Here is a 21,787-nt window from a genome sequence, read left to right as displayed (position 1 = left end):
GAGGCCCTGCTGTGCCCCCAGATACAGTGCTCATAGGAACGATAATATTTGCTGCCATACAACTATTTATAACTTTTTACACAGGCTGTTTTAAAAATGATGGCGTAAATTCAAAGCGATTTTTAGAGCACCGTACAAAACTTTGTTCACGGTGCTCTTATGGGATCACTTCGGTCTTGCAAATCGGTTAAATGCGTTTTTCTCAAAGACCGTTTGATGTAGGTACCTAAAATTTGGAATAGTTATGGCAAGTACCATCACTAACACTGTGAATAAGTCAAAACTGCTTATTTCTGATTTTAGGGGGAAATTTAGGGGGTTGAGAGGGGTAGCCTGATTTTTTTTTTATTTGTAAGAATCGTGTGGGGTACCATTAGAAAGCTTGCAAAAAATTGAGTCGATGGACTGATTTTGACTTCATTTTAGAGTGCAATAGTTTCGATAAAAAATGCATTTAAAGTTGCAAGTTTTCATACAAAAATTTTCACCTCTGTCCTGGCGATTTTCGCGAAAACTATAGGTAACAGGCAGCTGACCAGTCAATACCCAACTTAAAGAAGCATGGAGACGGCGGGAAAATTATCAGCTTAACTTTATCTTTATTAGTTTTTCAACTGCAGCCTGATCTTTGGTTGCTTAGGGCTAGCTAACTGATGCTTACACTGGTCATTTCATATTAGGAAGTAGTTTTAGCGAGAAAGATCCTCAGTTAAAACTTTGGCATTGAAATTTATGACTTATGTCTTTGATACAAAGTTTAATTCTGCTTGCTTATTTTTGTGGGATATTTTTTTTTTCTGAATAGCCTACTATAAGTAAGAGAGAGATCTACAAAATACAACCTTATTATATTGCAAATAAGTTTAAATTTCGAACGGGCTTTCCAACCAATTGACTCTGATCTCAATGTGCTCAGTAAGAATCATATTTATTATTGCAGTTTGTCTGAAAAAATTCAAATTAAGAATTCCGTTGTTCACTGTCGTTGTGTTTTTTTTTTTCACAATAGAGCACATAGAATTAGTAAGGCGTATAGAGAAAGGGAACGGTGCTCTGAACACCGTAGTCTTGACTTCGTGCTTGGCCAATTATTTTAACGTTAGTAGTGATACCTATTATTTTACTTAGCAAATCTCCGTATATTTGTAAGTACCTATATGTATATTCGATTTAAATCTGACGATCGTAGACTTTAAAGAAGCTATCGATACTTTTAAACCACTTCCCGTTTGATAAAATAATTTTTTTTCGTACCTATATGGAGATAGGTAGTCTAACCGCTTATAGGTTTTTAGTTTCTTTCATTCGACTAGTTAAATCTAGCGTTACTTAAACAACCTGTTTATGCCACTATCTCATTATCATCGCCATTAAACAACTTCTACAAATAATTACAATCCCTGTTTAACTATCGCGTTTACCTACACGTGTAAGTCTTCCTATCCTAATTAATCGAAATACTGTTTCCACATATAAAATGTAATCAGCACAGTCTTTTTAGTGCCGGTCTACGGATTCTATGATGGGTACATGTATCTCCCACTATTCAAGTTTCAAGTTTCAACAAATATAATAATTATGTCGACACCTTAAATCAGCAATAGAAGGTGTGAATTGTTGCTGGAAAATTTACTTTCATTCAAAGTAAAAACATATTTTAACAATGGGAGTGGAAAAGGAAATCGAAAAGAAAAATGGGCATACGTATGTTCAATGGCTATCTGGTATCGTTGGTACGTCAAATTGTTTTTTTACTCCTCTAATTAAATATATTGTTGCTTCATAAATACAAAGTAATGGAAACTGTTAACCATGTTCAATTTGTCAATTTTTTTTAGGTACTTACTTTTTCAGGTTTTCGCCAAAATTTGATATGTCCAATCTTTTACTACACTGAATAACTATTAAGACACCAGTACACTATACTGCTGAAAAAAATATATATATATCTATGTAGCTGCTTTACAGACCTCTCCTCCTTATGGGTAATTCTTATTCTTATGCATTTTTTGTGTAACACGTAAGAATAGCATGTATTTTTGTTAAAATAAGTAAACTCTATATCAATATACTTAGCAATTTACCTCTAGTTTTAGGTCAACCTAAATGTATTGTCCTAAGAGTAGTAGAAACATATAAAACAAAAATTATATTTTGAAAAAATATGAAGTGATTTTGCAATACTTTATATCAAATATAAAACACTAATCCTTGTTCTACAACACTGTTTAAAAATTGTATGGATATATAACGATTTTATATAATTTTAATCAACATACATTTTGTGATTAGTTTTCGCGTCCCCACCGCGCGTGGTAATATAAACATGCGGTACTCGGTAGAAAATTATCTTTACTACTGGCAGCCTTATTAAAGTTTTTTTAGAACAGCAAGGGAGAAGTTTTGTCGAAAATTATTTATTTGTGTTCATTTGAAAAAGCGGTCAACCTTAACGCGTCACCGCCGTGTTAGAGTTTTAAAAGTAAGTTGCAGTTTCACGTTATTGTTTGTAATATAAGATATACGTCATACATTGCAGATTAAGCTAATTATTTAAAATTTGCAAAATCAAAGGAATTGTTTATGTAATATCGAACATGTTCCAAATTATCACGACCGTGGCCTCAAAAATCTGTCACCGCCACGGACTTTTGAGTCCACGTTCGTGACATATAGACACGTGGTGGTGTCATTCTTAATTCGTTTGATTAATTTAGAGGCACATGCACTTTCCAGAAATGCATTTTTATTAGCTACAGATCATTTCCTATTATTGCCCGACTGCCAAAGCAAAAAAAATGTTTTTCGCTTGTATGTATGTATGATGTGTATCGAATTCTTTGTCACGCTCTACAGCCTTTATAGTTTGACGGATTTCAACGTCTGAGCTGTCATTAGTTTTGTCATAGTCATAGGAGTGACTTAGGCTATGTTAAAATAACTATATAAATCAAAATAGCCTAGTTGGCCACCAAAATGCCGAAATGTCACGACTGAGGGACACTTCATCACAACCGTGTTTATGTACTTATTTTATTTACCTTTCCTGAGGGTATTGAGCTTGACCATATGAATCAAAAAATTGCTTTTTGTATGTACTTTTGATATATGTAATAATATGTGAAAAATAAAAACGTTTATCAAAAAACATTTTTTTGGACACAATTTAAGAATCACCCTTATGCAATTCAAGATCAGAGCCTGTAAACCAGATTCAGGCGACTGTGTACCAGCAGTAAAAAAGTGAACCAAGATTTTTTCCAGCAAATTCTACATTGTTCACATACGGCCTACAAGCCGGCTGGATGTCGCCGTCCGCCAAGGTCCTGCAGTCCAGCTCCTCGCCGACGGGCGCTCCGCTGTCGGACTCCACGCTGGGCTGGGTCGCCAGTCTCATGCCCATCACAGCCCTCTTCACAGTGCCTCTTTTTGCCTTCCTCGCAGACAGGATTGGTAGGAAGAACAGCCTATTGCTTATGACTGTTCCACAACTGGTGAGTGATAGCTCTTCTAACCCAATTGATTGTTGGCCATCTCACTAGGGTGGGATGGTCGCATCTTTTTGGGTCAGGACCCAAGAAGATGCGGTGAACTATTACGGTACTAATCCGCTTGATCGAAGTTTGTAAACTTAGAAGTGTGAGAGGTGTCAGAGGGTCTACCGCCAAACACGAAAATCGAAATTTAGTTATCTGCCTTTCTATCGCTCTTGCATATTCGAGCGAGGAGACACAGGCATAGAGTCTATTGATTCCCTTATATTCCACGACTTTTCTCTATCCTTACAGACCCTATAAGTAAATTTCGATTTTCGTTTTTCGCGGTAGGGCCTCAGATGACCTGTGTATTAATTTGATTTGACTAAAGAACGTTTAAAGGATGACTCAATGTAGACCGGGCCGCACCCGAGCCGAGGCGTTCGACATGTCATTTGTTATGACGGCTGATCGGTGATCTCGTGGTGCTTTCCATAGAAAACGAGGCGCCGGAAGCTCCGGCCGGGCCCCGGCGTGAGCCATTCTTACAGGTGGCCGTGTGTCTGATTTCTGGAGTTTTGCTATTAATACGGTTCTCAACTTATGTTATTAGTAACTTTTGATTTTTACCTTACGACGTGTAAAAATAACCTACAATTTTATCGTTCATTCTCATTTCAGGGATGCTGGCTTCTCAAGCTGTTCGCCACGAACTTGACTTGCCTCATCATAGCCAGGATACTGTTCGGCATATCCGCGGCCGGCTGCTTCAGCGTCGTGCCCATGTACAACAGGGAGATTGCTCGGGATGATATCAGAGGGCGCATGGGTTCCATGTTGGCCTTCTTTCTTAATCTTGGTACCTTTTCATTAAGTATAGTCTTCGAAATTCTGCTGTAAATTTTTTAACCCCCATATCCGTGAAAAAAATCTTCCCTTTCAATATCGCTTAAAATGTAGCCTCACACAATACCACAGTATAATAAAGAGTACTAGCGTACAGTATGGACACTCTCTGCCTCCCGTTGAAAGTGCCGCCCACCCGCTCTCGGTTACCTCACAGTTACCGGCTAGCAAGGACGCGACGACGCGGTGCGCAGAGCGGAGGCCACACGTAAAATATTCAAATATTAAACAAATATTTACAAAACCTATCAGATCACACTGAAAACAACACAATATCTATATGAACAAAAAATCATGTTTTCAACTTACGTAATATTTTGGTGGCCTGAATTTCCTTACAAAAATTTTGTTACTTCGTTTATAATACAGTAAAATTATACATTTTGCGTTTGCGTCAAATCCGGTAGTTCTGATTTTTTGCAGACTTGTTTATGATGTTGGCCCAATGAATAATCCAAGTTTGTGACCTCGAGCGCCGAACGCAACTTTGTTAAATATCGTATATGTAGTAGTAGTAGTAGTAGAGCCATTTATTCCAATAAATATTACATTTAGTTTACATAATATACAATTATTATTATTATTTTATATAGATAGATTTAGTATTAATAATATTTTCGATTTAGATTATTGTTCCATGCATTAATATAATAGTTTAATTTTATAAGTAATTTAATTATTCTATTCTATTCTATTTCTTAATTATTTATTGAGATGTCCATTTGTGGACATAGGCCTCCTCCATCGTGTGCCATGTATTTCTGTCCGTGGCAATTCTCGTCCAGGCTACGCCAGCCACGGCCTCGATGTCGTCCCGCCAGCGGCGCCGCGGGCGACCCCGTGATCTCTTGCCGTCGCGCGGGTACCAATGTAGCATTTTTTCGCTCCAGCGACCGTCTTTTGTTCGTGCTGTGTGCCCGGCCCATTTCCATTTCAGTCGGCAAATTAGTTCGGCGGCATCAGTAATTTTGGTCTTTTTACGGATGTCGACGCTCTTTATTTTATCTAATAATTTGATGCCAAGCATGCTGCGTTCTGCTGTTCTTTGAAATACCCGTACTTTCTTAATTAGTTCATTAGTTATGGCCCAGGTCTGACATCCGTAAATAAGAGTTGGAGTGACGACTGAATCCATCGCTTTCTTTTTTAATTTGATATCCAAATTTGACTTGAATATGTGTTTTAATGACCAGTAAGCGCTCCATGCTTTCTTTATGCGATTCTCAATTTCGTCTAGTTTACGTTGTCTTAACGATATATTTTGGCCAAGGTATAAATAATCTTCCGCGTAGGCAACAATTTTCGACTGTATAGATACCGATATTGGTTCACTGTTTGTCATTACGCGGGTTTTATCGGGATTCATTTCCAATCCGCATTCTCTACTTTGTTGATCTAGGGTTTGAAGCATGAATTGAAGCTCTAGATGACTCTCTGTCACGAGAACAATGTCATCGGCAAAGCGTAGATGACTTAACCGCTTACCGTTTATTCTAATACCGCACTCGTCCCAGTTTAGCCTTCTAAAGATATATTCCATCAGAGCAGTGAACAGGTTTGGTGAGATAGGGTCTCCTTGTTTTACTCCTCGTTTGATATCGAATTTATCTCCATTCCTTTCTAACTTCACTACGGCCTTACTTTTCTTATATATTTCTTGTAATATATGTATGTATTTGGTATGAACACCCTGCTCTTTTAGCGCTTTCCATAGAGTTTGATGCGAAATAGAATCGAAGGCTTTAGAGTAATCTACAAATGCTAAGTAAATTTTTTTCTTATATTCTCTACATTTTTCTATTATTTGCTGTAATGTGAAGATATGGTCTACTGTGGAGAAGTTACGTCTGAAGCCTGCTTGTTCGATTGGCTGTTCGAAGTCTAGGGTTTGTTTTATTCTATTCAAAATAATGTTTGTAAATAACTTGTATGTTGATTGCAAGAGGCTTATCGGGCGGTAGTTGTTAATATTCAGCGGGTCGCCTTTTTTATATAGAAGTGTAATTATTGACGTTTCCCAGTCTTTTGGAATGGTTTCTTCGTGGATAATTTTATTAAATAGGTCTGTCAATATCGGCGTTAAAGGTTCTTGTATAGCTTTGATGAGGTCGTTAGTTATGCCGTCTTGGCCTGGGCTTTTCATTGTTTTTAGAGAGTTGATAGCATAGCGTATCTCGCTTTGTAGTAGAGATGGTATTTCGCCTGTAGCCACTGTATGTGTTCTAACCTCGGTAGATTGAGACTGATAGAGCTTTTGATAAAAGTTTGTTGCTATTTTTAAAATATCCTTACGATTTGTATGTAATTGTCTAGTTTCATTCATTAAAGATGGTATCCAAAGTTTAAATGGTTTAAGCTTTTTGTTAGCTCTTTTTGCTGAGCTTCTTTTCTCTAGTTCAAATTATACATTTTGCGTTTGCGTCAAATCCGGTAGTTCTGATTTTTTGCAGACTTGTTTATGATGTTGACCCAATGAATAATCCAAGTTTGTGACCTCGAGCGCCGAACGCAACTTTGTTAAATATCGTATATGTAGCAAATATTAAATATGTAGCAAATTTTGTCCACTTTCAAAACGTCCTGAGAAGGCACTATCAAAAACTAGTCCTTTAGGGTTATAATCGCCCAAATCTAAAAGAAAACAGAAATTTTCGCAGGTTTCCGATATTTGACAAAGTTGCGTTCGGTGCTCGAGGTCACAAACTTGTATTATTCATTGGGCCAACATCATAAATAAGTCTGCAAAAAATCAGAACTACCGGATTTGACGCAAAAGAGCCAGGTATTCGACAAAGTTACTGGATATAGGAAACTATTGTATAAATCGAGATTAGATACCCACCTTACAGCATAATACGATTCTTAATTATTTCTTCCTAATTCGCGCAATGAGTTTTGAGTCATTGCGGTCATCGAACTTGACAACAAAATGGCGGGAACCCTAGCACGTCTTCTTCTGTTCTGCAGGTGTCCAGAACAGAAGAAGACGTTTTCTAGGTGAAAAGAAATGAATCCGTCTTACACTTTTTGGAGGCTTGGGGGGCCGAAGCCCTGTTATCTCTCAGTGTATAAAAACTTCTGAGTTGGGCTCTACTATCTGTAATTCCGGGATGCAACTTAATTTTCTAGCTGAAAAAACGTGTTTTCCAGGTATACTAGCGATGTATGGAATGGGAGCGTGCCTGCAGTACTATACAGTGTTGTATATCGTGGTCTGGACGCCGATCTTGACTTTCCTCTTCTTGCTGCTCTGCCCAGAGTCTCCCGGATACTTGGTGAAGATTGGGCGTTTTGAGGTAGGAACCTATTTATAAAGAGCATAAGTATAACGTATAACGTGCATATTGATAACTGCCCGTCTCTTCTAAGCGCTGTCATTAGTGTTCATTTATACCTATATGATAGAAGTGATCATGTGATATTGACGACAGCAATATAGTTGCTAGTGCAAGTATTGCAGTGGAATTGTGCTATAGTTGGCGCCAGAACGTTAAACCTGTCAGTCAAGGAGGATAACAACGCTGTGGTAGCATCGCTACTACAGCAACGGGGCAGTAGTTTTCCCATCCGAATATAATCTTAAATAGGTATGATATTTTCACAGGATGCAGCCAAAAACTTATCACATCTCAGAGGTGTACCCAGTAGCGACAAATCCCTGCGTGGTGAATTAGACTACATGAGGAAGCAGGACGAATACTACAAGACACTCCCGAATCTCTCATTGATAGTTATTTGTGAGTATGATTACGGCCTTTTCATTCGTTTATTCCCTATCTACCTATTCATTTACATACTGCTACCTCTACTTATTATGTCTAGTGATAAAATTGTTGCAAATTGTACCTATTTTCTATGGCATTAGAAAGCAAAAGAGGCGTTTGGCTCTAATCATAAGTATATAATTTATAACCTACGCAATATATATTTTAAATATAACTTAAACTTCAAAACAGATTATCGCTATGATGCATACTTGTAATAAACTAGGCTGGGGTTAGTGGGGTTACCTATATACTTTGAATCGCGGGCTTTGAATTGTTCATCGATTTTTAAATCATTAAGGAATTGGTTTTTGAACACTTTCATTACGTATTTCTGTTAAGATTGCCGTATCATAAAATTCTGAAGCTTGCATTAAAAAATCAACTCCCTATTGCTCAAAATTATATTTCCCCTCGATACCTCAGTACCTAACCTCAGTCTACGGTATGCAATCCCGCAGTGTCAGAGAGCCGGCCGCTGAACCACCTTAAGCTTGACATGCTTCGGCCAAAAGTCATTCGGTCGACATTCAGTCGGCTCAGGCTCACTGCAAAATAATTAGGATTCAGACTGTGGCGAAAACAATAATCAATTGAAAATATTTCCAGTGAAGAACAAGACCTGGCGTAAGGCCTACTTGATCGCCACGCTCCTTATAAGCGTCCAGGCTCTGGCCGGTAACTTCGCGCTGGTCACCTATGGCGCCAACATCCTGTCGGCAGTGGTCGACATGAACGCTGAGCTGCAGACGCTCAGCTTCCCTATTATCATGATGCTCGGCTCCATCGTATCTATTTGCGTCATGGAACGTGCCAGGAGGAAGGTAAATTTTGTGTATTGGCTTCAGCCCACCCGCAGAACAGGATTACGACTCCAAAATCACCCAGTACTTAATGTACTTATCTCGAATCTATCGTATGACTGTGGACTCGCCAGCGGCTCGTTTTACAAAACCAAACCGTATTTAATTAACTGTAATTTTTAGTACCTGTCTATTTTTTTAAGATAATCCTCGTATTCTCCTACGTGGTGTCCGGGTTATCGCTGGCCAGCCTGGCGACGATGATGATGTTGCCCGACATTGCACCAGGATGGCTGCTGCTGCTGGTCATCGCCTGTTCCATGTTCGTGTACGCATTAGCTGTCCTGCCTGGCCCAGTCATCATCATGTCTGAGACTTTCAACATTCAGGTGAGGGACGGAATGGAGGTCAAAGGATTAGAGTAGCAGAACGAACACTTTTATATTCTTGAAACTGATTGTAAATACGTGATGAGCCACGTCACAAAGCCGGTGAAAGTGATACAGATGATCCCCGGTCCGGCGCATACCTTGTCCAGCAAATATCGATGGCTGCGCAGAGGGAAGTAATATGATTTATGATCCAACAATATTATCCTACTTTCAGGTCCGAGCAAAGCTTATAGGCGTAGTCACAGGCCAGGCATGGTTCATGAGCTTCACTCAGCTGGCTGCCTTCGCTCCGATCACCGCGGCCCTGGGCATGCACACATACTTCTACATCTGTGCATCGATGAATCTCCTCGGCATTGTTACAGTCCTGGTACTCATGCCCGAAACCAGAGGGAAAAGCATTGAGGAAATTGAGGATCAATTGAAGAAATGAATTTCAAAAAACTTGCAAATATCAGAAATCTTCGACTAATAAAATATTGTATGGGTTTAACTTTGTGTCAGGCTATTTGTAGGTGTACAGTTTGATTTTTTTAATAAGAAGTTATTACGTTATTAGCTACATCCAAAACACTACACTGTTGTTACAGTTATGGCCCCTGTACATCAAGTGGGTACCTACTTCTATAAACTAGGTACCCACTAGCAAAGACGAACATCGCTGTTTTAATTGTTGTTCTATAGTAAACTAGTGATCTCAAACTAAGTATCTAAATAGAATGGACATCTACAAATGGTAATGGGAAACCAGGATACCATAAATGAAAAGTTAACTTTAATTTATAAATTTAATCTACGCATGTGTCGGTACGGGCCTTCTCTTCTTACTAAACAGCAACTGTACAGCATCAACAGGCAGTCCCTTGGTCTCAGGCAAGAAGAACTGTGTGAAGACCGCCGTGGCAAAGCAGACCACGGCGAAGATGTAGAATACGGGTCCTAACCCAATGGCTGTGACTAGAGGGTTGAAGATTAGGAGGAGGATGAAGTTGCATAGCCACGCCCACTCGACTACCAGCATGGAGACGAAGCTTTTAACCTGGAAGACAAAGGGATTTATAATTACACATACTCGTATTAAGATTCAACAAATATGGATTCTCTTATCTATCTTACACAAATCGAGTTAGTCCACAGTAAGCTAAAATCTCATCGTTCATCACGGTCGCTATTGAATTAAAGACTATGTAGTTTAACAAAGCCATAACATACCTCAGGCAAGAACACCTCCGGGCTCAAAATATATGGAATGGTACCAGCCCCGAGCGTGTACACAATACAGAACGCGAATATGAAGACGGCAGTCACACTGTGCGGGGCCCAGTGCAGGTGGATCTGGGAGCCGAGCAGCACGCAGCAAGCTCCCGCCGCGATGGACGACCAGATCATGAGGGGCTAGAAAAGAGATCCACGATAGTGTCTAAACCAGTGGGATGGTATTTTGGAATGTAGAAAGACGTAATAGAGAGTACAAATAGCAACACTCTTAACCTGTCCATCGGTGGACCTTATGCCGTTTGTAATAAGGTTTACGAAATGTCAGTTAACAGTGTGGGTGATGGTACTCTCTCCAGGCGGCGGGTATTGTGCCGAGGGACCGAAGTCCAAGAGTTAATTAGGAGTTGTATTTATAGTAATTGAAATTCGGAATTCCGTAAGCGCGATCTAGGAAGTGCTAAATTAGAATCTTGTGGCATGACGTTGTCATGTTACTGATATAGTAAGAAACTATAAAAAGTCTAATGTATTATTTTGTGCTTCATAAGGGTGCGAATTCCACTGTGTAGTTCATCTAATGCGGCCGCTGAATCTAAATATAAGGTTGTTAGGCAACATATATTGTTTTTGTACACCGTATGACCCTGTAATACTGAATCTAGTCTGAATGATCTTAGAGATGTTGCAGATCAAAAAGTACTAGTGTATTTCACCTTTCTGCCAGTAAGATCAGTCAAGTAAGCCGTCGCCAATCCAGCAGCAACGGTAATAATTGAGAACAGCACACTAGAGACAGTAGCAGACATGGTAGGGATGGCCTCTGCGAAGAGGGGCTCGGCGTAGACTTGAACCGCCACTAGACCTTGGAAGATAGAGGCGGTCATCAAGACCAAGACTACGTAGAGCGCCCGGCGCGTCGGGTAGGATTTCTCTGGAAATATAGATAAAGGTTTATTTAAGAGACATGTTTTCCTGCAGGCGTATTATGGATGAATCTAGCCACGTGATAAAATATTTGTCACTTTTTAACACCACAAAAAAGAAATTGACTGAAAGTGAAGATCTCGCTGTCACGTAGACAAAAATTACCATAATATCCGTGCTGTATTAACTTTGACGGTTTAACTCGCGTGTATTTTTAGTCACTCGAGTGACAAATTACGCGTGATAAATGTACCTAAGTGACATTGGATAATCAGTTTGAATTTGGAGTTTTTACGTTAAAATGAAAACAATTGAATGAGTTTTCGAATGTCAGTTTCTAGTGTCATGCGTAGTTAAGCCTAGATGGCCTAGATATCTATCTATCCTTAGAGAATATAACCAAACGGAGTGGTCATTAACAGGCGTTCCCCTCTGTCGAAAATAGGTGGCCAATGGTCAACAACATGTCAACCACATGTATGGACTGACGTTTATCTGACATGGCTATGGCGTCTCCGTTGGTTATATCCTCTAATACCTTTAAACGAGCAATTCTTGTATATATTTATATATATATATTTCGGGGATCTCGGAAACGGCTCTAACGATTTCGATGATATTTGCTATATCCATATAGCAAATGTCATCGAAATGGGGGTTTTCGGGGGCCAATAATCGATCTAGCTAGGTCTTATCTCTGGGAAAACGCGCATTTTTGAGTTTTTATGTTTTCCGCGCAAAGCTTGGTCTCCCAGATATTAACTATAAACGGCGTTGGCATAATTGATGAAATACACGTATGTACTTATACAAAACTTACTAATAAACTGAAGAATCGACAGCTTCTCTTTGGAACCAGCTTTTGGTTTGCGCTTCAGTTCTTCTTCTTCAGGAGTATCTGAAAATGATTAAGATAAATATTTTTAACTCAATTCTGCATGTCATTTCCGTTAGTAGAAAAAAGCGGAAAACTTAAAAAAATGTAGGCGCGTATGGTTGTCCTCCCATAGACAATTTAAATTTTGTGTTTTTTTTTCTACTGAGAAAGTGGGTTTGCCAGAGTATAGGTAACTAAACTTTAAATTGTTAAAGCCATTCGCTAGAACTGTAAGGGATTCGACCTTAGAGGAAATAGAGGATATAACCAAACGGAGTAGCCATTAACAAGCGTTCCCCTCTGTCGAAAATAGGCGGCCAATGGTCATACACAATGTGTATAGACGTTTATCTGTCATGGCTATTTTTACGTTACGTATACATTTGACGTACCCCTCCCCCACAAAAATCGGCAGACTATTTTGTGCCTAAATTACAGACATCGCTTTAGAGATTGGCGCGCATCGCGCACGAGTAGCAAGGCTACAGCTCACAGAGCCACTAGTTTATTTCATAGTCTAATACAACATGGTCTTCTATTCCCAGAGTGACACAGGCCTACGTCACAATAACATGGCCGCTATATATAGCGCTATCGCATATTATCATATAGCGCTGTCGCATGATGACGTAGGCTTGTGTCAGTTAGGTGACCTAGAAAAGACGGGAATGGAGTACCAGGCGGAGTATATTATTATACCATGGTTTATTTGATACACAATATATGCATAAAGGGGCCCTCTGATTACCAGTTATCAGACTGCCGGACGCTATCAGCCTGTCAGTTAAACGCAAAATTTGACAGCTCCGAACCACTACCTGGCTGATATTGTCCGGCGAACTGGTAATCTGTGGCCCCTTTATAATCTACTAGCAACCCGCCCCGGCTTCGCACGGGTTAAAAAAACGACGGGTTGCACTCCGGGAGTACCGACAGAAGTGAAAACTCAATGACTAGTCCAAAATGTCTGCAGCACTATGTATAATTGACCCATCCTCCTTTCTATTGAAAAACTTTAGTTCCGAAATTGCTGGTCAGTGAGCTTGTTTAAAATTCGAAATTCAAATTTGTAGCAAAATTGTTTAAAATTCGAATAGAAATTGTAAAGTTGCAGACCTTGCAGACCTCGCATCTAAATATATTTGGTCATGATATTTTGAGTTTTATTCACCAGTACTAGAGTTCACTTTTATTAGCCATTTCATCAAGATGTAGCTTTATTGAATTATATTTGACTTATTTGAGTGATATCAAGTTAGAATGTAACTGTGAGATCCTCGTATTTCACGTACAAGATTAGAACCTTTTTCATGTAATGTCATTGAGTTTTTCTTTATTGATTTAAATGCCATCTAAATGAGTGGCCATCTAAATCTTACGGTCACGTGATCGCCTTACGCTGTCTCGAGTTTATCATTTTTTCCCCACCTCAAAAAGTGCCCAGCGCCGCTAAAGAAGTTTTCACTTCAAAAATATACACTTAAATCAGTTGTTTTAGAGTTTATCGCGAACATACAAACACACAAAGAGACGAACGCGGCGGGGGACTTTGTTCTATAAGGTGTAGTGTTATAATTGCTCAACTGGTACGGTCAGCATCAATTGTTAGTGTAAGAACCAACATCTGCCGTCATGGAATTATTTTCCAAAGGAATATATATTTCTACTCTACAGTTCGCGTTCTAAACTATATGTCACAGTCTACTTGTTCTACATTCTTATAGAGACATATTTTTTTAAACCATTACGCCATTACAAAATTACTTTTGACACGTAGTCTGATCCGTTACTTTTCACCATAACTGTAGGTAGGTACTTACTTACTTACTAAATTGTATTAGTTATATTATAACGAATACAATTTAGCTCGTCACTTGTTATCAAAAATATACACGGAAAAGAAATGCAAACATAATATATTATTACAACAGACTGTAATCTCCTTATAACCGGCGTTAAGACTAAGCAAACGAATGACTTAATATTTTTATGTTGTAATAAGCAGTTATCTTTATTCGCTTCAGTATTACCAGAGAGGTGTGAATTAATGTAGAGTTGTAACCTCCTAAGTTGCAGAGTCATTTTTAGAATTTTGAATTTGGAATCTTCTTTTATTCCATTATATAGTTGGTCAAGCAGATCTTGTCAGTAGAAAAAGGCGGCAAATTTGAAAAATGTTGGCGCGAAGGGATCTCGTCTCATAGAAAATTTGAATTTCGCGCCTTTTTCTACTGACAAGATTTGCTTGACCATCTATAGTTCAAATTCGATTACATTTTGTCCTTTTAAAAGGACATCGGGGTTAACTTTAATACAAAAAAATACAAAAAACAATCGCGTCGCTTACTTACAGAGTACGTAGGTACAGTGCAGTGTAATTCAGGTTGTACAGTTATCTTGTGATATTTTTAGAATTGCTTTTATTATGCTTTTGAATTTTTGTGTAGTTATATGGCAGTTTGTTTTCCTAAACGTTCATACTTAAACAGTTTAAGCACAAAGCTAAAGCAACCCAAATGTTGTGCTATTTACATTATACAATGTACGTAATGATAAGGCACGCGGTCTTGTATGGAGATTAAATCTCTTGATACATTTACTTCTCTCTGCAAATACGTTGTAAACTACGTAAACGGATTTCCCAAATAAAATCATGTGATATTATGACTGAAAAAAAAAAACAAACAATTAGATACCAGCTGGCGGCGGGTGTATTGTAAATAGGTTATTTTTACCTACTAGCTTTTACCCGAGACTTCCCAAATATCATTATCCACACACGTGTACGAAATTTCATCCCCTATTTTTTAACCCCCGACGCAAAAAGAGGGGTGTTGTTATATGTTTGACGCCAATGTCTATCTGTGTGTCGGTGGCATTGTAGCTCTCAAACGGATGGAACGATTTAGATGCGGCTTTTTTTACGTGAAAGCGTGTTTCCATGCAGTGGTTCTTAGCTGTGATTGATAAAAATTGATCCAGCACTTTGAAAAGTATCAGTTCTTTTTCAAAATTATGTAAGACATTTTATGGCATTATTGCGTAGGAAGTTTTTTTTATTGAACGAGCGAGCGAAGCGAAGTGAAGTTCTTACATTCAACTTTGAACACACGGCTGGCTAACGGCACGTCCCGGCATTTCGATGTTTTTAAACTGAACTATCAGAGGATAGTTTGATACTCAATAACTTAAGTAAATTTGTTCTAATTTAAATGAAATTGGGTGAACGTATAGTTGAGAGTCATTATATTTTAGTCATTAAATTTTGAGCAGGCACGAACAAGAGGTTATTGAGCTAGAAGAGCTTAAAATGCTAAAAAGCCATTTGTGAGGGTCTTGCTATTCTGGTCATTTTAATTCAAGAAAGTATGGTCGAGTTTGGTATCAAATGAAAGTGCTCGGTTTGTTACACATTTATAATATTGTTGTTTTAATTTAAGATTTTTTTCAAAAATGATGACAATTTTGGAATCCAAGATGGCGGCCATGCACTATGTCATAAAAGTCGTCATGGATGTCGTTTTATAGGTTTTGGGGGGCGCAGATTTCGAAAATGATGACCATTTTGAGATCCGTTTGAGAGCTACAATGCCACAGACACACATATAGACATTGGCGTCAAACATATAACAACACCCCTCTTACTGCGTCTGGGGTTAAAAAATAGGGGTTGAAATTTCGTACACGTGTGTGGATAATGATATTTGGGAAGTCTCGGGTAAAAGCTAGTAGGTAAAAATAACGTATTTACAATGCACCCGCCGCCGCCGCCAGCTGGTATCTAATTGTTTGTTTTTTTTTTCAGTCATAATATCACGTGATTTTATTTGGGAAATCCGTTTACGTAGTTTACAACGTATTTGCAGAGAGAAGTAAATGTATCAAGAGATTTAATCTCCATGCAACACCTCGTGTCTTATCATTACCTATATTGTGTAATGTATATTATTATGGTACAGTCGATGTCAAACATATGTTTACATTTTTCGCCTTATTACAAAGCCATAAGGTGCAAAAGTGTAAACATATCTTTGACGTCGACTGTACCTACAACATTTGGGTTGCTTTAGGTTTGTTCTTAAGTATGACCGTTTAGAAAAATAAACTGCCACATACACAAAAATACAAAAGCATAAAAATGGCAACTTTAAATATATCAATGGCAACGAAACGCCGGAAGCACCGGCCCGACCACGGCCTGGTCTAGTGTGAGTCATCCTTAAAGGATCCCATGGGTTATTCCAGGTTATAAATCAACGTACTAAATTTAATGTTAATCTGTTCCTGTTTTGCCGTTTTTGCACATGACCAGAAATGTACGTATAATATTGTCAAGATTTTAAGATTGGCATAATTTAATCGTTATCTTAATCTTTAGAACATACCTGGAGAGTCCAAATCCGGGTTTAGTGTTCGGCGTATAGCCTCGATTTCTTGGTATATCGCTTTGGAATCTTTCTTCATATTTCTGTAGAATGCCAGTGACTCTCTGGCTTCCTGAAAAAATGTTAAATAAATTGATGTTACCGATACTTACTGAAAGTTTCTTTTAAGTGAATAAGTTTGTATAACTTTCTTAAAACTTGCGTAATAATAAACGTTTATATCCAAAATCTCTCCGTAGAAATTCGATCGATTAAGAATTTAGTTACATCTAAGCAATAATTACCTCTTCCCTTCCCCTCATCATTAAAAACACGGGCGTCTCCTTCAACCAACTCAGGAGCACAATCCCGACCACAGCAATAGAGAGGCACACGTAGATCATTGGATAATAATCCATCCATCCACCTATAGCGTAGGATATAATCATTCCCACAGCGTAAAAGATCATGGCTCCCGAAGTCATGCCTCCCCGTAGGGAGTCTTCGCAGAATTCACTGATATACACTGGTACGACAAGAAAAGCAGCGCCTCCGATACCAGATATGAAAATGGCTGTGAGAAGAACTTCTACTCTGTTCGAGGCTATCACCATAGCCCAGCATACCTGTAATAAAGTGAGTCTTTATGAACCTCGAAAATACCGATAACTTGTCCTAACCATCCGAATATGGTTAATTTAATGTTAAAATCTTGCGTTTTTGCTTCCTTCTGACTGGAAGCATATATACGTATTCAATGGGCTTACAGCTTAACTAAAGACGGTTCAGAAGATTCTGTAGATAGCAGGATGGGTGCAAGAACTGGCATTTTACGTCATAGTTGTTATTAATGAGTTGTGCGTTTTCTGGCTTATTATTAATTATTTATAAACATTTTAAACTCTGTTGCGCGCTAGCTTCACAAATAAACGCAACGTTTGTTTCTTGGCAGAGATTTTGTGATATGTACAGCTAACACCCGCGCACCCGACTAAGCTCTCCTTTTCACGTCACACACCTTCCAAAGGTAACTACTGATGTAAACAATTTTGTACCAACCACGTGCATCAATGAGAACATTATCGAGCAGTATTTCCGTCCAATGACATCCAGCAAGACGCCAGCGGCTGGCGTGGCGATGAGGGCTCCGATGGATGACAGGCTACCAAAGAGCGCCTGCTCGGCCTCCGTCATGGGGCGGTGCAGCGTGGTGTTCTCAGAGCGGAACAGAAGGAGGGTTGATGAGGGCCAGGTGAACGTCACTCCCATGCTCATGCATAGCCAGCAGACTGGACGAAAATAACAGTTAGTTCAAGTATATGGATAGTGGCATTCTGGATTTTTTTGCGAAGTAAGCGGGAGAGTTGAGTCAAGGCACCGCGTAGTGCGCTGAGCATGGTGGGGCATGCGGATCTTCCTTATAGTTCTTCGGAGGTATAATAGGGCTTGTTATGTGTTGTGTACTTATAAATAAAAATATTTTTTTAAACGGAACAGGGTTGTAGGCGATTTTATTCAATATTACTAAATATAGAGAAATTAGGTAATTAACGACTCAACTTGATAGGCACTGTGAAAGCATCCATATTACCCGTGTACATAAATTTACTCATTTATAACCACTCATTTGAAGCAGCATTTATGCTCTTAGATATATTATGTTTGATGGGTGGTGATATTTAGCCTCCAGAGCAAGGTTGGACGATATTAAATGCCGAAATTCGTCGATAGTCTTAAAACAATATTATCTAAATATATCCAGTCAAAGTTATACATACTTACCCACACCGGTAGAAAGTAATTGCTTTAGTAGAGACATCTTCCCAAAACACTCAATTTTTTTTAACCCTCCTTACTTCTCCCCGTCTTACACACCACTGATGTCAATAATCAGATTTCTTGGACTATCATGAGATTCATGAGATATTTAAAAGCCAGAGCAAACAATTTAAAACCACCAAGGGATTAACTTTACAAACGTCGTAGGTAATATGGGTTTTACGTCTGTAATATAAAGGCCATGTAAAAACTGTGTCGTCTGTTTATTTACATTGTCATCTTAGACGATACATTTTTATTTTATGTTATAAATATAAATATCGAAACTAACTGTAAGAAGGTTTGGCAATAAACTTGCAGAAAAAATACCCAGAACAACTCATTAATTCTAATTGTAAATATACTTTCTACTAACACACCAAACAAGTTATTACTAACATAATATGGATGTATTTGTCCCAATTAAATGCTTTCATTTCATTTAATGGGAAATTTTAAAACATTATCTTTGGCCCATTGCTAATATAGATACTTATACGTAGGTACCTGTTCTATTACAGAGAATATCATTATTTACTTTGTGTGAATTTGTACCCAATGATAATGATAACTTTTGCTGTAAATATTTGATTGTAGAAGATGACTATTTAAGTTTTATTTTATTGTAATCGGGGCGGGCGACAAGAAAAGGACTGGTTAATAGTTTAATTAATAAAAAAATTACAAAATGTCGGTGGTGTATCAAGCTTTGTGCACTTTTATTGGTAAGTGTTAAAATTTTTTTTATACCACGTCGGTGGCAAACAACATACGACCCGCCTGATGGTAAGCAGTTACCGTAGCCTATGGATGCCGTCAATTCCAGAGGTGTCACGTGCGCGTTGCCGACCATTTAAAAACCAGCACACTCCTTTTTTGAAGAAACTTATAGCTACTGTAGACGCTCGGGAAAAACTCGGCAAGGAGCTCAATCCACAGCCGGAAAGGCAGAATTATTTCACAAGGAAAGTGAAACTTGTGAAACAAGGAAAATGAGGATGTTTGAGTGTGTAATGTTCCCGTCAACTTAACTAATTTTTCCGAGCCATTTCATTCATACAATCAGCGTCAAATAGCACGTAACGGATGTGTAGTTATGCAACATGATACGAGTATTACAACTGCGATTTCATATTAAATGTCATAGGACTTCACTAAGAAAGGATTATATACCTATTAAAAATTCAACCGCAAGAGGAGTAAAACTTTGTGTTGAAAGTTTTGAATAACTTCTATACGGCCGAAGTTGCTAGAGGCTGTTTCTATTCAGAAGCTTGATTTTCTTCCACAGTATGCTTCATCCGCATGAGTCTCGTCATCTCCTTCTCATGGCCTGCCTTCACGACCAGCCTCTTCAAATCCGAAGACACGCCGCTACACCGGCCTATGACGGAATTCGAAGTGGCGATATACGGCAGCATGCTGTCTATTGGTGCACTGATCTTCACCCCTGTTATGGGATTGCTGCTCGATGTGTTAGGACGAAAGAAATGTATGATGTTGGCAGCGGTTACGCATGTGGTGAGTGTGGAATGTCTATTCTCTTATCATAAGATAAGCGAGCGTCCAGATCTGAAGAATCATCGCTAGTACGCTATTCGCGTGGCTCGCGCTCTGCGGAAGGTGATATGAGATCTTTGATCATGATCGTGTTTAATTTTATACCTCTCCCACAAAATGACATGTGTGTACATAATGTGATCCAAAAGCCTGCTTTCAAATCTTCTTATAGGTAATAGGTATTTAAAGCTTATTTATAAAAATCAACAAATCTAATGCATTTTAAATCATCTGTCGAGAATGAGCTGCTTTAATGATGCAGTTATGTCATAAATTGTAGTTATCTTGACATTGCCATGTGCGTATTTGAATACTTAAAACTTTACAAACTACCTGATGAAGATAGCTATAAATAAATATGATAATGCTTTGATTACATCTGAGAGTTATTGTGCGGCAAATTCAAATTAACTAAAAATCTGACCGACAGTGTAAAAGGTCCCATAGTAAAACTTCCTCAGTTTATTCCCAAAACCTCCCTGGCAACGGGAATGCACTTATTTTTTAGCCACCTTGTATATCTGTGCCCTTTAATAGAGTGGCCCTGAACGTCATTTAAGTAATTTTACTTTTTACGTCGTTCAACTTCGGTGCCGTTAAAAATATTCATACTGTAGATGTTGCTATGCACCTCTGTAAGGCGCATGTAAACAAAGGAAGGAATGGAAAATTTCGCACTGATCTGCCTAGTTTCAGTAGCTCAGTCGGTTAGTGCGATACTCATACTCATACTCATTTATTTATAATATAATTACATATTCCTATTATATTTTTTCATATTCCTGGTCGCAAGTTTGAATCTTGCCCAAAGCGGTGAATTTTTCCTTGAATTCAAAATTTGGCATTTAAGAAACTCTATCGTTCCAGTTCGCTTGGGTGATCATCGTGTTGACCAACCGCGTGGAAGCGCTGCTGTCGGCCATGTTCATCGCGGGCGGCGGCGTCGCCAGCTTCCTGGTCATTCCCGTCTACATCGCAGAGGTCTGCCAGCCGTCCGTGCGTGGCACCATGACCTCCTGCATGATGCTGGCGTATGGGCTGGGCATGCTGGTCTCATTCTTATTAGGTAGATTCTTCTTAATTAAATGGTTTAAGAGACAATATCTGGGAGACCGAGCTTTGCTCGGAAAACATATAAAACTAAAAAATTACAAATAGCAAATTTCATCGAAATCGTTAACCCTTAAACAGGCCTAACGCATTTTTTACTTTTGATTACTGATTCGGGTAGGTAATAGCTTAAAAAGAAAAGTAATTTCTTGATTTTTTTTATTACCCCTAATTCAATAAAAAAAAACCCGGTGGATTTTATATGCCCACTGCTCGTGACCAATGGTGTTACGTGGTCCTTATATGGCCACTGCCTTGTTAGCCATACAGAGTAGTTTTAAGGGCAAGTCATGTGCACATCACATTTACACTTGCGTCACAAATTGCACTAACTGCCAGCACTTTCTTGGCTCGCATGGATGTCGTGGCTCGTAAGATTGACCGTTGAATAAATATTCAATTTAAAAACCAACGGAAAATATATTACTTTTGTACTATGAGGGTTCATTCATAGTAATGAATCTTACCCTTAAATGTCATGTAAACTCCCTGCAGGGCAGAGGCCACTTATAAACCGCTCGAACGTGCCCCAGACGGGCAGAGGTTTCATGGGTCAATTTTCAAATTGGCATGCT

At 38.7% G+C, this 21,787-nt stretch overlaps 3 protein-coding genes across 5 annotated transcripts in view; 2 read left to right on the top strand and 1 right to left on the bottom strand.

Moving 5' to 3' along the window:
- Positions 1 to 1,485: 1,485 nt before the first annotated feature.
- On the top strand, positions 1,486 to 10,009 carry LOC134800499 (facilitated trehalose transporter Tret1-like). Of its 3 annotated transcripts, none has more exons than XM_063772967.1 (8): positions 1,486 to 1,733; positions 3,265 to 3,494; positions 4,158 to 4,335; positions 7,533 to 7,678; positions 7,987 to 8,119; positions 8,756 to 8,970; positions 9,153 to 9,338; positions 9,556 to 10,009. In XM_063772967.1, exons 1-8 carry the CDS (start codon positions 1,664 to 1,666, stop codon positions 9,772 to 9,774), a joined length of 1,377 nt encoding a protein of 458 aa, XP_063629037.1. In that variant the 5' UTR covers positions 1,486 to 1,663; the 3' UTR covers positions 9,775 to 10,009. The 3 variants fall into 3 exon arrangements, with proteins under 3 accessions (XP_063629037.1, XP_063629038.1, XP_063629039.1); XM_063772968.1 differs by lacking the exon at positions 1,486 to 1,733 and adding an exon at positions 1,963 to 1,985; XM_063772969.1 differs by lacking the exon at positions 1,486 to 1,733 and adding an exon at positions 2,392 to 2,482.
- Positions 10,010 to 10,127: 118 nt separating this feature from the next.
- LOC134800498 (uncharacterized) lies at positions 10,128 to 18,693 on the bottom strand. Its single transcript, XM_063772966.1, has 8 exons — positions 18,507 to 18,693; positions 17,784 to 18,013; positions 17,030 to 17,350; positions 16,746 to 16,857; positions 12,304 to 12,381; positions 11,273 to 11,490; positions 10,554 to 10,736; positions 10,128 to 10,380 (listed from the first exon to the last, which is right to left on the bottom strand). Exons 1-8 carry the CDS (start codon positions 18,541 to 18,543, stop codon positions 10,135 to 10,137), a joined length of 1,425 nt encoding a protein of 474 aa, XP_063629036.1. The 5' UTR covers positions 18,544 to 18,693; the 3' UTR covers positions 10,128 to 10,134.
- A 158-nt stretch (positions 18,694 to 18,851) lies between these two features.
- The window catches only part of LOC134800641 (uncharacterized), a 21,808-nt gene continuing 18,872 nt past the window's right edge, over positions 18,852 to 21,787 (top strand). The window contains exons 1-3 of the mRNA XM_063773126.1: positions 18,852 to 19,267; positions 19,834 to 20,063; positions 20,970 to 21,168. Coding sequence (XP_063629196.1) covers positions 19,231 to 19,267; positions 19,834 to 20,063; positions 20,970 to 21,168 — 466 coding nt within the window. The 5' untranslated portion in view covers positions 18,852 to 19,230. The remainder of the gene's footprint in view (positions 19,268 to 19,833; positions 20,064 to 20,969; positions 21,169 to 21,787) is intronic.

The sequence above is a fragment of the Cydia splendana genome, chromosome 20, assembly GCF_910591565.1.
Source record: "Cydia splendana chromosome 20, ilCydSple1.2, whole genome shotgun sequence".
Classification (NCBI taxonomy): domain Eukaryota; kingdom Metazoa; phylum Arthropoda; class Insecta; order Lepidoptera; family Tortricidae; genus Cydia; species Cydia splendana.
The sequence above is the reverse complement of the archived record's forward strand: the minus strand, read 5'-3'. Positions and strand labels throughout refer to the sequence as shown.

Bases quoted from the DNA above. Each gene is read 5' to 3' on its own strand.
- LOC134800498 (XM_063772966.1), bottom strand. From the start codon at position 18,543: ATGTCTCTACTAAAGCAATTACTTTCTACCGGTGTGG. The intron at 18,014-18,506 runs GTAAGTATGTAT...ATTTTCGTCCAG, and splicing joins ATTACTTTCTACCGGTGTGG to TCTGCTGGCTATGCATGAGC. The intron at 10,737-11,272 runs GTGAAATACACT...TCTCTTTTCTAG, and splicing joins CTGATCTTACTGGCAGAAAG to CCCCTCATGATCTGGTCGTC.
- LOC134800499 (XM_063772967.1), top strand. From the start codon at position 1,664: ATGGGAGTGGAAAAGGAAATCGAAAAGAAAAATGGGCATACGTATGTT. The intron at 4,336-7,532 runs GTACCTTTTCAT...CGTGTTTTCCAG, and splicing joins GGCCTTCTTTCTTAATCTTG to GTATACTAGCGATGTATGGA. The intron at 8,120-8,755 runs GTGAGTATGATT...AAATATTTCCAG, and splicing joins TCTCTCATTGATAGTTATTT to TGAAGAACAAGACCTGGCGT.